At 38.4% G+C, this 14,689-nt stretch overlaps 1 protein-coding gene across 4 annotated transcripts in view; it reads left to right on the top strand.

Annotated features, from left to right (window-relative positions):
• Positions 1-14,689, top strand: part of BEND6 (BEN domain containing 6) — a 75,760-nt gene that overhangs the window by 50,436 nt on the left and 10,635 nt on the right. For 2 of the 4 annotated variants that reach the window (XM_025382638.1, XM_025382639.1), the window contains one exon: positions 13,220-13,434. In XM_025382638.1, the coding sequence (XP_025238423.1) occupies positions 13,220-13,434 (215 nt within the window). Of the gene's footprint in view, positions 1-6,170; positions 8,941-13,219; positions 13,435-14,689 lie in introns of those variants that run through there. The other 2 variants (XM_025382641.1, XM_025382640.1) reach the window with 2 other exon arrangements.

Here is a 14,689-nt window from a genome sequence, read left to right on the forward strand (position 1 = left end):
AAGACAAGGATGACCACTGTCATCACTCCTATTCAACCTAGCACTAGAATTGGTAGCCAGAGCAATGAAGCAAGAGAAAGAAATAAAATGCATCCAAATAGGAAAAGAAGTCAAGCTATCTCTCTTTGCTGACAATATAAGTCTATACTAGAAAACCCTGAATATTCTGCCAAACATCTCCTGGAAATGATAACAACTCTAGTAAAATTTCAAGATACAAAATAAATGTAGGGCAGACGTTCTTCACAGAGACTCGCCAAGGTTTCCTGCTTCAACAGTGCTTGGACAGAACCTGGCGCTCGTCCCCCCCACCCCCGCCAGCCGCCCATAACCAGCCCTCCGCCGCCTCCTCACCGCACCCTGGGACCGTCGCAAGGCCTCCGCCGCCGTTCCAGCACCGCATAGCCACCGCCACCGCCATGACTACCACGTCCCCCTCGCAGGTGCGCCAGAACTACCACCAGGAATCAGAGGCTGCCATCAACCTCCAGATCAACCTGGAGCTCTACACCTCCTACACGGGCTAAATGCAAAGGAGTGGGCATTACATTTGGAAAGAAAAAATGTGAATCAGTGACTACTGGAACTGCACAAACTGGCCACTGACAAAAATGATCCCCATTTGTGTGACTTCATTGAGACACAGCACCTGAATGAGCAGGTGAAATCCATCCAAGAATTGGGTGACTACGTGACCAACTTGCACAAGATGGGAGCACCAGAATCTGGCTTGGCAGAGCATCTCTTTGACAAGCATACCCTGGGAGACAGTGATAATGAAAGCTAAGCCTTAAGCTAATTTCCCCGTATCTATGGAGTGACTTCCCTGGTGACCAAGGCAGTCCATACATGTTGGGGTTTCCTTTACCTTTTCTATAAGTTGTACCAAAACATTCACTTAAGTTCTTTGATTTGTACCATTCCTTCAAATAAAGAAATTTGGTACCAATAATAATAATACTAATAAATGTACAAAAATTAGTAACATTTCTACACACCAATAACATTCAAGCCAAGAGCCAAATCAAGAACACAATCCCATTTACACTAGTCAAATAAATAGATAAATAAAATACCTAGGAATACATCTATCCAAGAAGGTGAAAGATCTCTACAAGGAAAACTACAAAACACTGCTGAAAGAAATCACAAATGACACACAAAAAAAATGGAAAAACATTCCATGCTCATGGATTGGAAAAATTGATACCATTAAAATGAACATACTGCTTAATCTACCAATTCAACATTATTCCTATCAAACTACCAATGTCATGAACTGGAAAGCAACTATTCTAAAATTCATAAGAGACCAAAAAAGACCCTGAATAACTAAAGCAATCCTAAGAAAATAGAACAAAGCCAGAGTCATCACATTATCTGACCCCAAACTATCCTATCAATATATAATAACTAAAACAGCATGGTACTGGTACAAAAACAGACATGTAGACCAATGGAACAGAAGAGATAACACAGAAATAAAACTATACACCTATAGCCATCTAATCATCAACAAAGTTGACAAGAATAAGCAATGGGGGAAGGACTTCTTATTCAATAAATGGTGCTGGGATAACTGGCTAGATGTATGCAGAAAAGTAAAACTGGATCCTTACCTTTTACCATATACAAAAATTAACTCAAGACGGATTAGAGATTTAAATGTAAAACCTCAAACTATAAGAATTCAAGAAGAAAACCTAGGAAACACCATTCCGGACATCAGTCCTTGAAAATAATTTATGACTAAGTCCTCAAAAGCAATTGCAATGAAACAAAAATTGACATGTAGGACCTAATTAAACTAAAGAGCTTCTGCACATCAAAAGAAAATGTCAACAGAGTAAACAGAAAACCTGCAGAATGGGAGAAAATATTTGCAAGCTACACATTTGACAAAGGTTTAACATCCAGACTCTATAAGGAACTTAAAAAATTGAACAAGCAAAAAACAAATAATCCCATTTGAAAATGGGCAAAAGACATGAACAGACACTTCTCAGAAGAAGACATACAAGTGGCCAACAAACATATGAAAAAGTGCTCCACATCACTAGTCATCAGAAAAATGAAATCAAAACCACAGTAAGATACCATCTCATACCAGTTAGAATGGCTACTATTAGAAAGCCAATATTAAATATACTGTTGTCAGTATATTTATGGACATACTGTTGTCCATAATGGCTGTACTAATTTATATTCCCATCAAGTATATGAGTTCCTCTTTCTCCACACCCTTGCCAGCATATGTTATTTTCTGTCTTTTTAGTAACAGTCATTCCAACTGGGGTAAGGTGAGATCTTAGTATGGTTTTCATTTGCATTTCCCTAATGATTAGTGATGTTGAGCATTTTAAAATATACTTGTTGGCCAGTTCTGTGTCCTTTTTTTTTTTTTTTTTTTTTTTTTTTTAGAGATGGAGTCTTGCTCTGTTGCCCACGCTGGAGTGCAGTGGTGTGATGTCAGCTCACTGCCAACCTTCGCCACCTGGGTTCAAGCAATTCTCTTGCCTCATCCTCCCAAGTAGCTGGGACTACAGGTGCATGCCACCACGTCTGGCTAATTTCTTTGTATTTTTAGTAGAGAAGGGGTTTCGCCATGTTGGCCAGGCTGTTCTCGATCTCCTGACCTCAGGTGATCTGCCCGCCATGGCCTCCCAAAGTGCTGGGATTACAGGCGTGAGCCACTGCACCCAGCCTTCTGTGTCTTCTTTTGAGAAATGTTTATTCAGATTGTTTGTCCGCTTTTTTTTTTAAGTAATGTCAGCTTTCATTTTAGATTCGGGGGTATATATGCAGGTTTGTTACCTGGGTATATTGCATATTTTAAAATATTAAATATAGGGCTGGGCATGGTGGCTTATGCCTGTAATCCCAGCACTTTAGGAGGCCAAGGCAGGGAGATTGCCTGAGCTCAGGACTTGAGACCAGCCTGGGCAACAAGGTGAGACCTCATCTCCACTATAAATAATTAAAAAATTAGCCGGGCATGGTGGCTCATTCTTATAGTCCCAGCTATGCGAGAGGCTAAGGCAGGAGGATTGCTTGAGTCTGGGAGGCTGAGACTGCAGTGAGCTATGATCGTGTCACTGCACTCCAGCCTGGGTGACAGAGCAAGACTCTGTCTCAAAAAAAATAGTAATAAAAATAGCACTACCATATGATCTAGCAATCTCACTACTTGGAATTTATGCAAGGTGAAGGAAATCATTTTGTGTAAGAGATATCTGCACCCCCATGTTTGATGCAGCACTTTTCACAATAGCCAAGATGTGGGATCCAAGTGTCCATCAATGGACAAAGGGATGGAGAAAATGTGGCATATATATATAGTGGAAGACTATTCAGCCATAAGAAAGAATGAAATCCTGTCATTTGCAGCAACGTGGATGAACCTCAAAGACATTATGCTAAGTGAAATAAGCCAACCACAGAAATATGAATACTGCACGATCTCACTTATATATGGAATCTAAAAAGGTTGATCCAGAAATAGTAGAATAGTGGTTACCAGAGGCTAGGAGGAGTAAGAAAGAGGGAGATAGGGAGAGGTTGGTCAACGGGTACAAAATTACAGTTAGTTAGGAGAAATAAGTAGTAAAATCCATAAAACCACAAGGACCAAGAAAACTCAAGAGAAGACCACACCAGATAAAAGATACCAAGAAAACTCAAGAGAAGACCACACCAGATAAAAGATGCCAATAAAATTTTAGAAGCTGAAAAGCAGATGGATGAGTGGTGAGTGACTTAAAAATCTGAAAAAGCTGAACTCCAGTATCTGTGATGGAGGTGGGCAGAAGATAGGGAGAGAAGTTAAAAAGAAATAGGCTAAATTACATCAAGAGCAAAAGGTTTCAGGAATTGGACCTGTGAAAGGAATTATGGTAGTACTGGTAGTGTGAAAACTGGAAAACTCATTGAAAAACCTATAGGAAGACACTTTCAGGCCAGGCACAACGGCTCAATCTTGTGATCCTGGCACTTTGGGAGGCCAAGGAGGGAGGTTTGCTTGAGGCCAGGAGTTTGAGACCAACCTGGGCAATATAGTGAGACTCTTGTCTCTACAGTTCTTGGAAGAAGCAGTGTGGCATAGGAGCAAAGAGGTAAAAATTTGGGAAAGCAAAGCACCTGAGTTCAAGCCCTGCTCTGCCACCTAGTGTCTGTGTAACCTTGTGCAAGTTGTTTAACCATGCTGTGCCTCCTTTTTTTCATCTCTAAAATGGAAATAATAAAGTACTCACCTGAGTGACAGGGAAAGCATTCAGAACAGAGACTGGCACATAGCAAGTATTTGTTGTTACAATGTTTGCTATCACAATTCAACATGGCCGGCTTTGTAGATGTGTGACGTGCAGTTACATAAGGCCCTGCTCTTAGAAGGGCCCACATACTGGTTAAAGGCTCTGCTGTCACCATCTTAAAATTCTTTAGAGGTTTTGAACAATGAGCACTGAATTTTTTGTTTGTGTTGGGCCCTGCAAACTATGTAGTCATGTAGCAAGTCCTGCAAGTCAATCAGGAAAAGGATGTGTTGGGAAAATTGATATTCCAAGCTACCTTCTCATTTCACACCAGGTGACTCACTAAGAACATAACTATACAGTTTAAATTAAAACTCCATGTTCTGATTTTGAATGGGAAGTACTGGTTTGAACACATAATAAATGTTGTCTTTAAAAAGTTGTAGTTTACCCAAAGCAATGTATAGATTGAATGCAATTCCTATCAAAATACCAATGACATTTTTCACAGAAATAGAAAAAACATTTTTTATAATTTGTATGGATTCGTGAAAGACCCTGAATAGCCAAAGCAATTCTGAGCAAAAAGAACAAAGCTGGAAGTATCACTCTGTCGACCTCAAAATATACTACAAAGCTGTAGTAGCCAAAGCTGCATGGTATTGGCTTAAAAATGACACATTAGACCAATGGGACAGAATAGAGAACTCAGAAACTAATCCACATACCGACAGTCATTTGATTTTTGATAAAGCCACCAAGAACATTCACTGGGGAAATGTAGTCTCTTTAATAAATGGTGCTGGAACCAGGCACGGTGGCTCACACCTGTAATCCTAACACTTTGAGAGGCTGAGGTGGGAAAATCACTTGAACCTAGGAGTTCAAGACCACCTTGGGCAAAACAGGGAGACCCATCTCTACAAAAACTGTTAAAATGAGCCTGGTGTGGTGGCACACACCAGTGGTCTCAACTACTCAGGAAGCTGCGTGGGAGGATTGCTTGAGCCCAGGAGGTTGAGGCTCCAGTGAGCCATGATCACATTACTGCACTCCAGCCTGGAAGATGAAGTGAGACCATGTCTCAAATTTAAAAAAAAAAAAAAAAATCGTGCTGGGAAAACTGGATAATTATTTGCAGAATGAAACTAGACCCCCACCTCTCATCCTATGCAAAAATCAATTCAAAATAAATCAAAGACCTGAATTTAAGACCCAAACAATGAAACTACTAGAAGAAAACATAGGGGAAACACTCCAGGACATTGGTCTGGGAAAATATTTTGTGAATAGGACCTTAAAAGCACAGGAAACAAAAGCAAAAGTAAACAAACATTCTGATTTAAAAATGGCCAAGACTAGAGGATCACTTGAGGCAAGGAGTATGAGACCAGCATGGGCAACATAGCAAGACCCTATTTCTAAAAAAAAAAAAAAAAAATTTTTTTTAATGAGCTGGGTGTGGTGTCTTATGCCTGTAATCCCAGCTACTCGGGAGGCTGAAATGGGAAGATAGCTTGGGTCCAGGAGTTTCGGAAGTTTACAGTGTGCTGTGATCGTGCCACTTTGTTCCTGGAACCAAGCCGGGTCCAGCTGTGTTTTCTCGAGGCCCAATAACAGGAAGCAGACAAACTAGGAAAGAAGGGAATTTATTGCTGTAACTGGATACAGGGAGAAGGCCAGAGATAATTCCACCAGACCAACTCAAAGTGTTGCAATTTTCTTAGTGCTTATATAGGTTGGGGTTATGTGCCTATGTGCAGTATAGCATTGGCCTAAGTCTACTGGTAACTAATTTTGTTTCAACTAGAAGGTCAGAGACAAAAATGCTTGCTAAGTCTGATTAAAATGGCCCCACTACCTTCAAGGCCTGTCTACTGTGGTACCAGAGTGATTATTTCTATCTTATCTCCTTTACAGCTTGGTCCAGAGAGCTGCCTTAGACTCTCCAATGAATCTGTTCAAACAGCTGCCTCTGTTACCTTGACTCATCTCAGATACAGGTCCTGGCGCTAGGAATCAAAGACTGTCTCTATTATTTTGGCTTGCTCCAGGTTAGGGAGAAGCCCATGCAAGGCTCCTACTGATCATGTTTCATTTCTAGCTTTGATGTCTGGGCACTGATTTCCCTAGGTTTAACTATTTGCTCAATGTCAAGGCAGTGCTGTGGAAATCTGTCTGTGTAACTGGAGTGCTTGGCAGGCCTGTCTGTGTGACTGTCATGCAGGCCTGTCTGTGTGATTGTCAGGGAGAACTGGCCTGCCACAACTTCACTCCAGCCTGGGTGACAGATAGAGACACCATCTCTTAAGAAAAGAAAAAAGAAAAAAAATGGGCAATCTGAACAGATATTTCTCAATAAGACATACAAATGGCCAATAGGTATATGAAAAAAATGCTCAACATCACTGATCACCAGGGAAATACATGTCAAAACCACAGTGGGGTAGCATCTCACCCCAGGAAGGATGGCTATTATCAAAAAGATAAAAAAATAACAAATTCTGGTGAAGATGTGGAGAAAAGTGAACTCTTATACACTGTGAGTGTGAATGTAAAAACAGTACAGCCACTGTGGAGACAGCACGGTTCACAATAGATAACGTAGAGAATCAACTTAAGTGTCCAACAACAGATGAATAGATAAAGAAAATGTGGCATAGATACACAATGGAATATTATTCATCCGTAAAACAGAATGAAATCCTGTCATTTTTGGCAACACGGATGATCATTATGTTAAGTGAAATAAGCCAGGAATAGAAAGCTAAACACTGCATGTTCTCATTTGTATATGGAAGCTAAAAAAAAAGGTTAATCTCGTAAAACTAAAAAGTAGAACAGAGGATACAAGAGACTGGAAAGGGTAGGGGGAAGGGAGAGGTAGGGAGAGATTTATTAAAGCATACAAAATTACAGCTAGATAGGAAGAATACTTTCTAATGTTCAATATCCTTGTGGGATTACTATAGTTAACAATAGTATATATTTTCAAGTAGCTAGAAGGAGGATTTGGAATGTTCCCAACATAAAGAAATGATAAATGTTTGCAGTAATAGATATGCTAATCACCCTGATCTGATCATTATACACTATATGTATCAAAACATCATTATCTGCCCTATGAATATGTATAATTAAAATATTAAATAAAATCAAATTTAAACAAGTTTTCTAATATGGTTCCCTGAATAGTCCTAAAAACAGGAACTCAATAGCCAAGAGCACTCCTAGAAATTAGATGTGCCTTTGTAATATCATTAACCTTTAAAGGGAACGATGACTTCTTGGGTAAATGGCAGATTCCATGTCTTGCATACGAAATGTACAGAATAAGACTTGTGAAGAAGCTTAAGCAGGAAATATACAGGAACATCTTGTCATATCAGAAAGCAAGGAAGTTAGAACACGCAGATGTGTCAACTAGAAGAGCTTCCCACAAGCCAAAGATGGGACAGTTTGAGCATCAATAAGAATGACAACCACAATAGATAGACACATATTGTATTAATATATGTTTAAATGCATGAGTTCATAGTGGTATTCAAAAAAGAAAAAAAAGTAATGATCTTCTGAAAACAACCAACTTGTAATTTTGAAAATTGGCACATACAAACCAAAATCAAGCATGTATCCTGCCATTACTATATGAAATGGACTTCTGGGTAACCAAACAGTTGATAAGAGGAAGTTTCCCTTTGTAGGACTCCAGCTAATAAATGAAGAAGAAAATTATTAGAATGTCACTATTTTACAACCCATCGTGACATAATGAATCTATGCAGTGATCATCCATAGCTGCTGAGATGACAAAAAAGCTAGCCAGGCATTAAATGCCACCTGATGGAAGTTAAAAACACTACCTGAATCCGATCAACCCTTCACATCTAACTACCAATCTACATCGAATACAGGGAACCAGAGAATATGTCAAATACCACCAAAGGGTGCAATCACAGCAAAATCTGACTATAGGAAATTCTCCAGGACAAATGACCCAGTTTCCACAATTAATAAATTGCAAGGGAAAAAAACTAGGAAGGAAGAGGAAACCTGTAGTTTATATGGAAGAGACAGCAACCGGTTGTAATGTATAGTCCTTACTGGATCTTGATTCAAACAAACTGTTAAAAAATAAGACCATCAGAGAAATTTGAACATTGACTATGGTTTTTTAAAATGATATTTAAAAACTATTGTTAACTATTTCTGGCTGTAGTAGTGGTGTTAACAGTTATATTTTTAAATACACCTTTTAGAGATGCCTACAGAAATTTTTACAGATAAAAATGAGATGTTGCCTGTGCTTTGCATCAAATAATTTGAGGGAGAAAAGGGATCAGGGTATAAGTGGAATGAGACTTGCCATGAATTGAAATGGGAGAATTTGCTATTTTTGTTTCTGTTTAAAATTTTCCATTAAAAGTTTAAAAAAATATATCCAGGAAAACAACATACTTGTGAAAAGATATTTAAACTCTACAAAATTATTGGTGAATATTTAACTGATCTGAGTAATGAATGACTTTCTAAGTATAAAATAAACAGATAATATACTAAGAAAAGACTGCTACTTTCAACTAAAATGAAAGTTTAAATTGTGTGTGTTTAAAATGTTATAAAATTAAAAGATACACACTTTGAGAAAAATATTTGCAACTCAAGAAAAATAAAAGGTTAAAATGCTTAATATATAAGGGAGTTAATAATAAAGCTAATACATTCTGCTTATAATGTGCTAGGCACTCTTGTAACCACTTTACAAAAACCATTTCAGTTCTTATAAAATAGAAAAAGTACCAAGATCCCATGCTCCAATAGATAATTGATAGAAGAAATTCTAATAATCAATAAACAAATTATATTTAACTTCACAATAATTAAATAATTGTAATTTAAAATGTACTAAGATTTTAAGCTATCAAAAAAATGAAGATGGTTGTTACTGATTAACACCTATTGTTGGTGGCACAGTGATATGGTCAATTTCTTATATTGCTGGTGGGAGTGTAAGTTGGAAAAATGTTTCTAGAGAGCAATTCAGCAATATGAATTGAATCTTGAAAGCATTTATATCTCTTAATGCTGTTATGCTCTCAGGAATGTATAGCATTGACATGATCAGAGGTACATATGAAAATGTAGATGCAAGAAGGTTTATCAAAGCTTTATTTGTAATTAAGAAAATTGGGCCTAGCAAAGTGGCTCCCCACTGTAATCCCAGCGCTTTGGGAGGATCACTTGAGCCCAGGAGTTCGAGACCAGCCTGGGCAACATAGGGAGACCCCATTTCTACAAAAAATAAAAATATTAGCCAGGTAGACCCAGCTACTTGGGAGGCTGCAGTGGGAGGATTGTTTGAGCCTGGGAAGTCAAGGCTGCAGTAAGCTGTGATCATGCCACTCTACTCCAGCCTGGGTAATAGCAGGGCTCTGTCTAGAAAAAGAGAAAGAGAGAGAGAGAGAGAGAGAGAGAGAAAGGAAGGAAGGAAGGAAGGAAGGAAGGAAGGAAGGAAGGAAGGAAGGAAGGAAGGAAGGAAGGAAGGAAGGAAGGAAGGAAAAGAAAAAAGAAAAAAAGAAGCATTGGAAGCAACCTAATTTCCAAGTGAGAAAAGGAGCATTTAAAGAAGTTATAGGACCGGGCGTGGTGGCTCACGCCTGTAATCCCAGCACTTTGGGAGGCCGAGGTGGGCAGATCACCTGAGGTGAGGAGTTCAAGACCAGCCTGGCCAACATGGTGAAACCCCATCTCTACTAAAAATACAAAAATTAGCTGGCATGATGCACACCTGTAGTCCCAGCTACTCAGGAGGCTGAGGCCAGAGGATCGCTTGAACCTGGAAGGCGGAGGTTGCAGTGATTTGAGATCATGCCACTGCACTCCAGCCTGGGTGACAGAATGAGACTCTGTCTCAAAATAAGTAAATAAATAAATAAGTTACAGAACATGAATATATTGGATATTAGGGAAAATAGCCCATCAACAGGTGAATGGATACATTAATTATGAAGTAATGGAATGTTAGCAATAAAAAGAAATGAATTATGGTACACACAACATGGATGTGTTAAACTATTATGCGGAGAAAAAAGACAAAAAAAAGGGAGAATATACTGTTTGAGTTCATTTATATGGAATTCTAGAACAAGTAAAATTTATCTACAGCTAAAGAAGTCAGATTAGTGGTTGCCTCTGAGGTAAGTCCAAGGATTGATTTAGACAGGATGTAAAGTAACATTCTGGGAGGATGGAAATGTTCTATCTTGATTAGGTGTGTTTTTAATGGGTGCACCCATTTGTCAAACTCGTCCCCTTTACCTATGAAATTTCTGCTCAGACTTCATGTAAGGTTTTGCCTTTAACTGTATGTAAATTAGACCTTAAAGACTCATATTTTCCAAGAAGATTTAATAAAACAGGCAAAATATTCACCTTACCATTTTAATTGGAAAAAAAAGAGGCATGATACAATGCAATGTATACAGCATGGTTCTAATTACGTAAAAGAAAATACATTAATAAAACTAGAGATACACAGGCAGAAATAACAAGAATGATGTATGCCAATGAACATATACAAATGTAATTTGAAAAAAATAGTAAATATTCTTGTAGTCCCACTTCATACCAAATTCCCTTTTTCTTCTTACGTTCTAGACTTCACCTTCTTTCAGTTCCTCATATGAAGAAGGTGCTATTCCCATACCTCTAATGACCCCCTCATTCTCTTCAGCAATTTAATCCCTGCTCAGTCTTAAGTTGTCAGATGAATCTTGACTTCCTCAGAGAAGCTCTGCTTTCCCCATCCAAGTCAAGCCCTCCCATTCCCCAGGCTGGGTCAAGCACCTTATGCTGCTGCTTTGTGCCATTTAAGAATTGTGATTTTTTATTTTTTGCATATACCTCAGGTAAACCAAACTGCAAAGTTAAGGGCAGTGTCCTCCACACTGCCAAGAGTGCCTAATACTTCTGACACCAACTACACATGCAGGAGTTTCCCGAAACCACCCTCATATTCAATAATTTTCTCTAACAGAAAAACTCACAGAACATTCGTTACAAGGAAAGGATACAAATTAGAATCAGCCAAAGAAAGAGGGCAGAGTCTGGGAGGTTTCCACATGTGTCAGGCTTTGGTTGTCTCAGGATGCCTTATGCCCATAGCATCTATATGTGACAATCCACATAAAGTATTGTCTATCCAGGAAGCTCACCAGAGCTCTACTGTCCAAACTTTTTATTGGAGCTTCATAATGCAGGCATGATTGATCGGTTGATTGCCTGCCCATGTGGTTGAACTCAGTCTCTAAATCATATGGTTGGTCTTTCTGGATTTCAGGCTGTGGCCAGCTGCCACCCTAAGGCTATTGCATGTGACTTGGCCCCACCATGAGTCAGCTTATTAGCATAAACTGTCAGGCATGGTCCCAGGAGCTCATGATGAGTGGTGAAGACACTCCTGTCAGTCAGGAAATTCCAAGGATTTAACAGTTACTTCCCAGGAACTCGGACAAAGGCCAGATCGTTCTTTGAGCAGGGCAAAATTCTTGCTACACAGGTGGGTTTGTAAATAAGTCTCCCCTTCACCCCTCAGACTGTAAGCTCCAAAAGAACATGGATCACATCTGGTTTTGCTCCCAGTTTTATCCCTCACACCTAGCATAGTGGTTGGCAAATACTGAGAATCTGCATAACATAGACTTGGGAGGCAGCCAGTCTGAATTTGAATCTTGGCTTTTCTCTTCACTAACTGTGTGACTCTGGACGAATTACTTAACTTCTTGTTGCCTAACTGACTTCATCTGGAAATGAGAGGTAAAGATAATACCTATCTCAGAGAGTTGCAATGAGTATTGGATGAAAGAACATCAGTGAAGGTCTCAGAATAGTGCCTGGCACAGAGAAAAAAAAACTAGATAAATGTTTAATATTATTAAATGCTTGATAAGTAATTACTGATGGAATAAGTGTCTGGCACATGAAAGGTGCTAATAAATGTTTTTGAAAGAACAGAAAATAATATTTTCTTCTTTAGTAGATTTTCCTTTAATATAGTACCATATACTATATACTATACTACATACTGTATACTATATATAGTACCATATATACTGATTTGCACATCATTAATTATTCTAAAATTGTAGCTCAATAATATGCTTAAGAAAAGTATAAAAAAAGTTTCAGAGTTTTTTCACCTCTCCAGCAGGCTGTTCCCTCAACCATGTAGTGAGGAACTGAATTAGACAAGGTTCAAGATCTCTTCCAACTCCAACAACATGTTATTTGTCCTTAGGAAACAAACTAGATATAACAACAGAGAAGACCATTTTACATGGAGGCATGAAAACTTTGAATGTGTAAGTTTCCATTTTAAAAAAAGGAACAAAGAAAATATTCCATTGATTACCAAAATTCATCTTTAATATATCACAACACAAGTTTGAATTGTAGCAGTACATTTTTAATAATTTGATGAAATTTGACTCCCTTGTAAACCATACACGGTCATAGAAAATTTATTTTCATCTGTGAGAAATGGCTAGTTTTATCTTGGCACATAAACAGGCCTAATGTAAGCTTCTGGAAGGTTATTGATAATAGAATCAGTAATAGCTCCAAACAAGAGATTCAACTCAACATCTTCAAATAAAACCCCAGCAACTAGAAAAAAAAGAATCAACTTTTAAAACATTATTTTTAGTTACAAAGTAATGCATATTCATTTAACTGCAAAAACCAAATGTTTTGTCATTGCTTTATTATTATTAAGCAATTACTAAATTATTTAATAATAAAAGTAAATATGTTCCAAACACCTTTCCTGCCATGTTTATTTTCCAAAGACAGCAGATGTTAACAGTTTGTTCTGCATATTTCTATGCACATACACTCAACAAAAAAATATATATACATATGCACCTTTTACCTATGGTATTTGTAAAGTGTACTTTTTCTTGCCATTTTAGTGTTACCACAAGCAGTCACCCAGTTTGAAGAATTGGTTGGTATGGCTGAGGCTCTGCTTAAGGGTGGAGGAACCATGTCTACATCTGCATCCACCCTCTGGAGAGCAACAAACAACTCCTCGCCAGATTCATTTGCCTCAACGTGCAGTCATTCTAACTCCAGTTCACCAGATTCCTTAAAGCCTGAAGAAGAGCATCAGACTGATGAGAAACAGGTCAGGTGCAATAACCGCCTTATTGTTCTTTGGAATACAGTTAAATAAAAAATTTAAATAAGGGTAGACAATGATCATTGTTTTATCAGATAACTATTGGATAAACTAGTTTTATGCAATAGGAATATTACAATTATTAAGTACTACAAAAAAGAGGCATAAGGTGACTGGGTGTGGTGGCTCACCTCTGTAATCCCAGCACTTTCGGAGGCCGAGACGGGCAGATCACGAGGTCAGGAGATTGAGACCATCCTGGCTAACACGGTGAAATCCCATCTCTACTAAAAATACAAAAAAAAAAAAAAAAAATTAGCCGGGCATGGTGGCAGGCACCTGTAGTCCCAGCTACTCGGGAGGCTGAGGCAGGAGAATGGTGTGAACCCAGGAGGCGGAGCTTGCAGTGAGCCGAGATCGTGCCACTGCACTCCAGCCTGAGTGACAGAGCAAGACTCCGTCTCAAAAAAAAAAAAAAGAGGCATAAGGTGCTTGACCTAGCCTGGGGAAAGGGAAGGGAGGGCTTGACTTAGGAGGGGCAAGAAGATCTTCTCTGAGGAAGTCAAGATCAATCTGAGAACCAGAGGCATAAAACTGTTGTCCTTTTATAATAAAAACTAGTATTTGTGAAACAAATACCCAGTTTAGAACATTAAAGGCAAATTGGGGACAAAGATAAAGTTATTGAACTTAAAAATTCTTATACCAGTGACAGAAGGATACCTATGCATTCAGGATTATACAATTTTATATCATTGAGAGGTAAATTTCAGCCTCAGCATGCTGGCTGAACACAAGTCTTTTTCTATTTTTCTACTTAATCAAGACACAGATGCTAAAAAGACAAAGTTTTGTTAGAATCAGGTAGTCTCAGTAAATATACCATCAACCATGATAAATATTAACTAACAATCTAACATTCAAAATATTTGAATCTTAGTGTATCAGTTACCTATTGCTATATAACACATTATCACAAATTTAGTGATTTCAAATGACCCAAGTTTACTATCTTAGAATTCTATAGATCAGAAGTCTGGTACAGGTCTCACTAGACTAAAGTCAAGGTGTTAGCAGGTGTATTTCTTTCTGGAAGCTCTAGGGCAGAATCTGTTTCCTGCTCACCCAGGCTCTGGTAGAATTCATTTTCTTGTGGTTGTAAAACTGAATTCCCCACTTTCTTGCTGGTTGTAAATTGAAGGCCATTCTCACTTCTAGAGGCAATCATATTCCTTGGCTCACAGCCCACTTCTGCCATCTT

This window comes from Theropithecus gelada, chromosome 4, assembly GCF_003255815.1.
Source record: "Theropithecus gelada isolate Dixy chromosome 4, Tgel_1.0, whole genome shotgun sequence".
In the NCBI taxonomy this organism is placed as follows: Eukaryota; Metazoa; Chordata; class Mammalia; order Primates; family Cercopithecidae; genus Theropithecus; species Theropithecus gelada.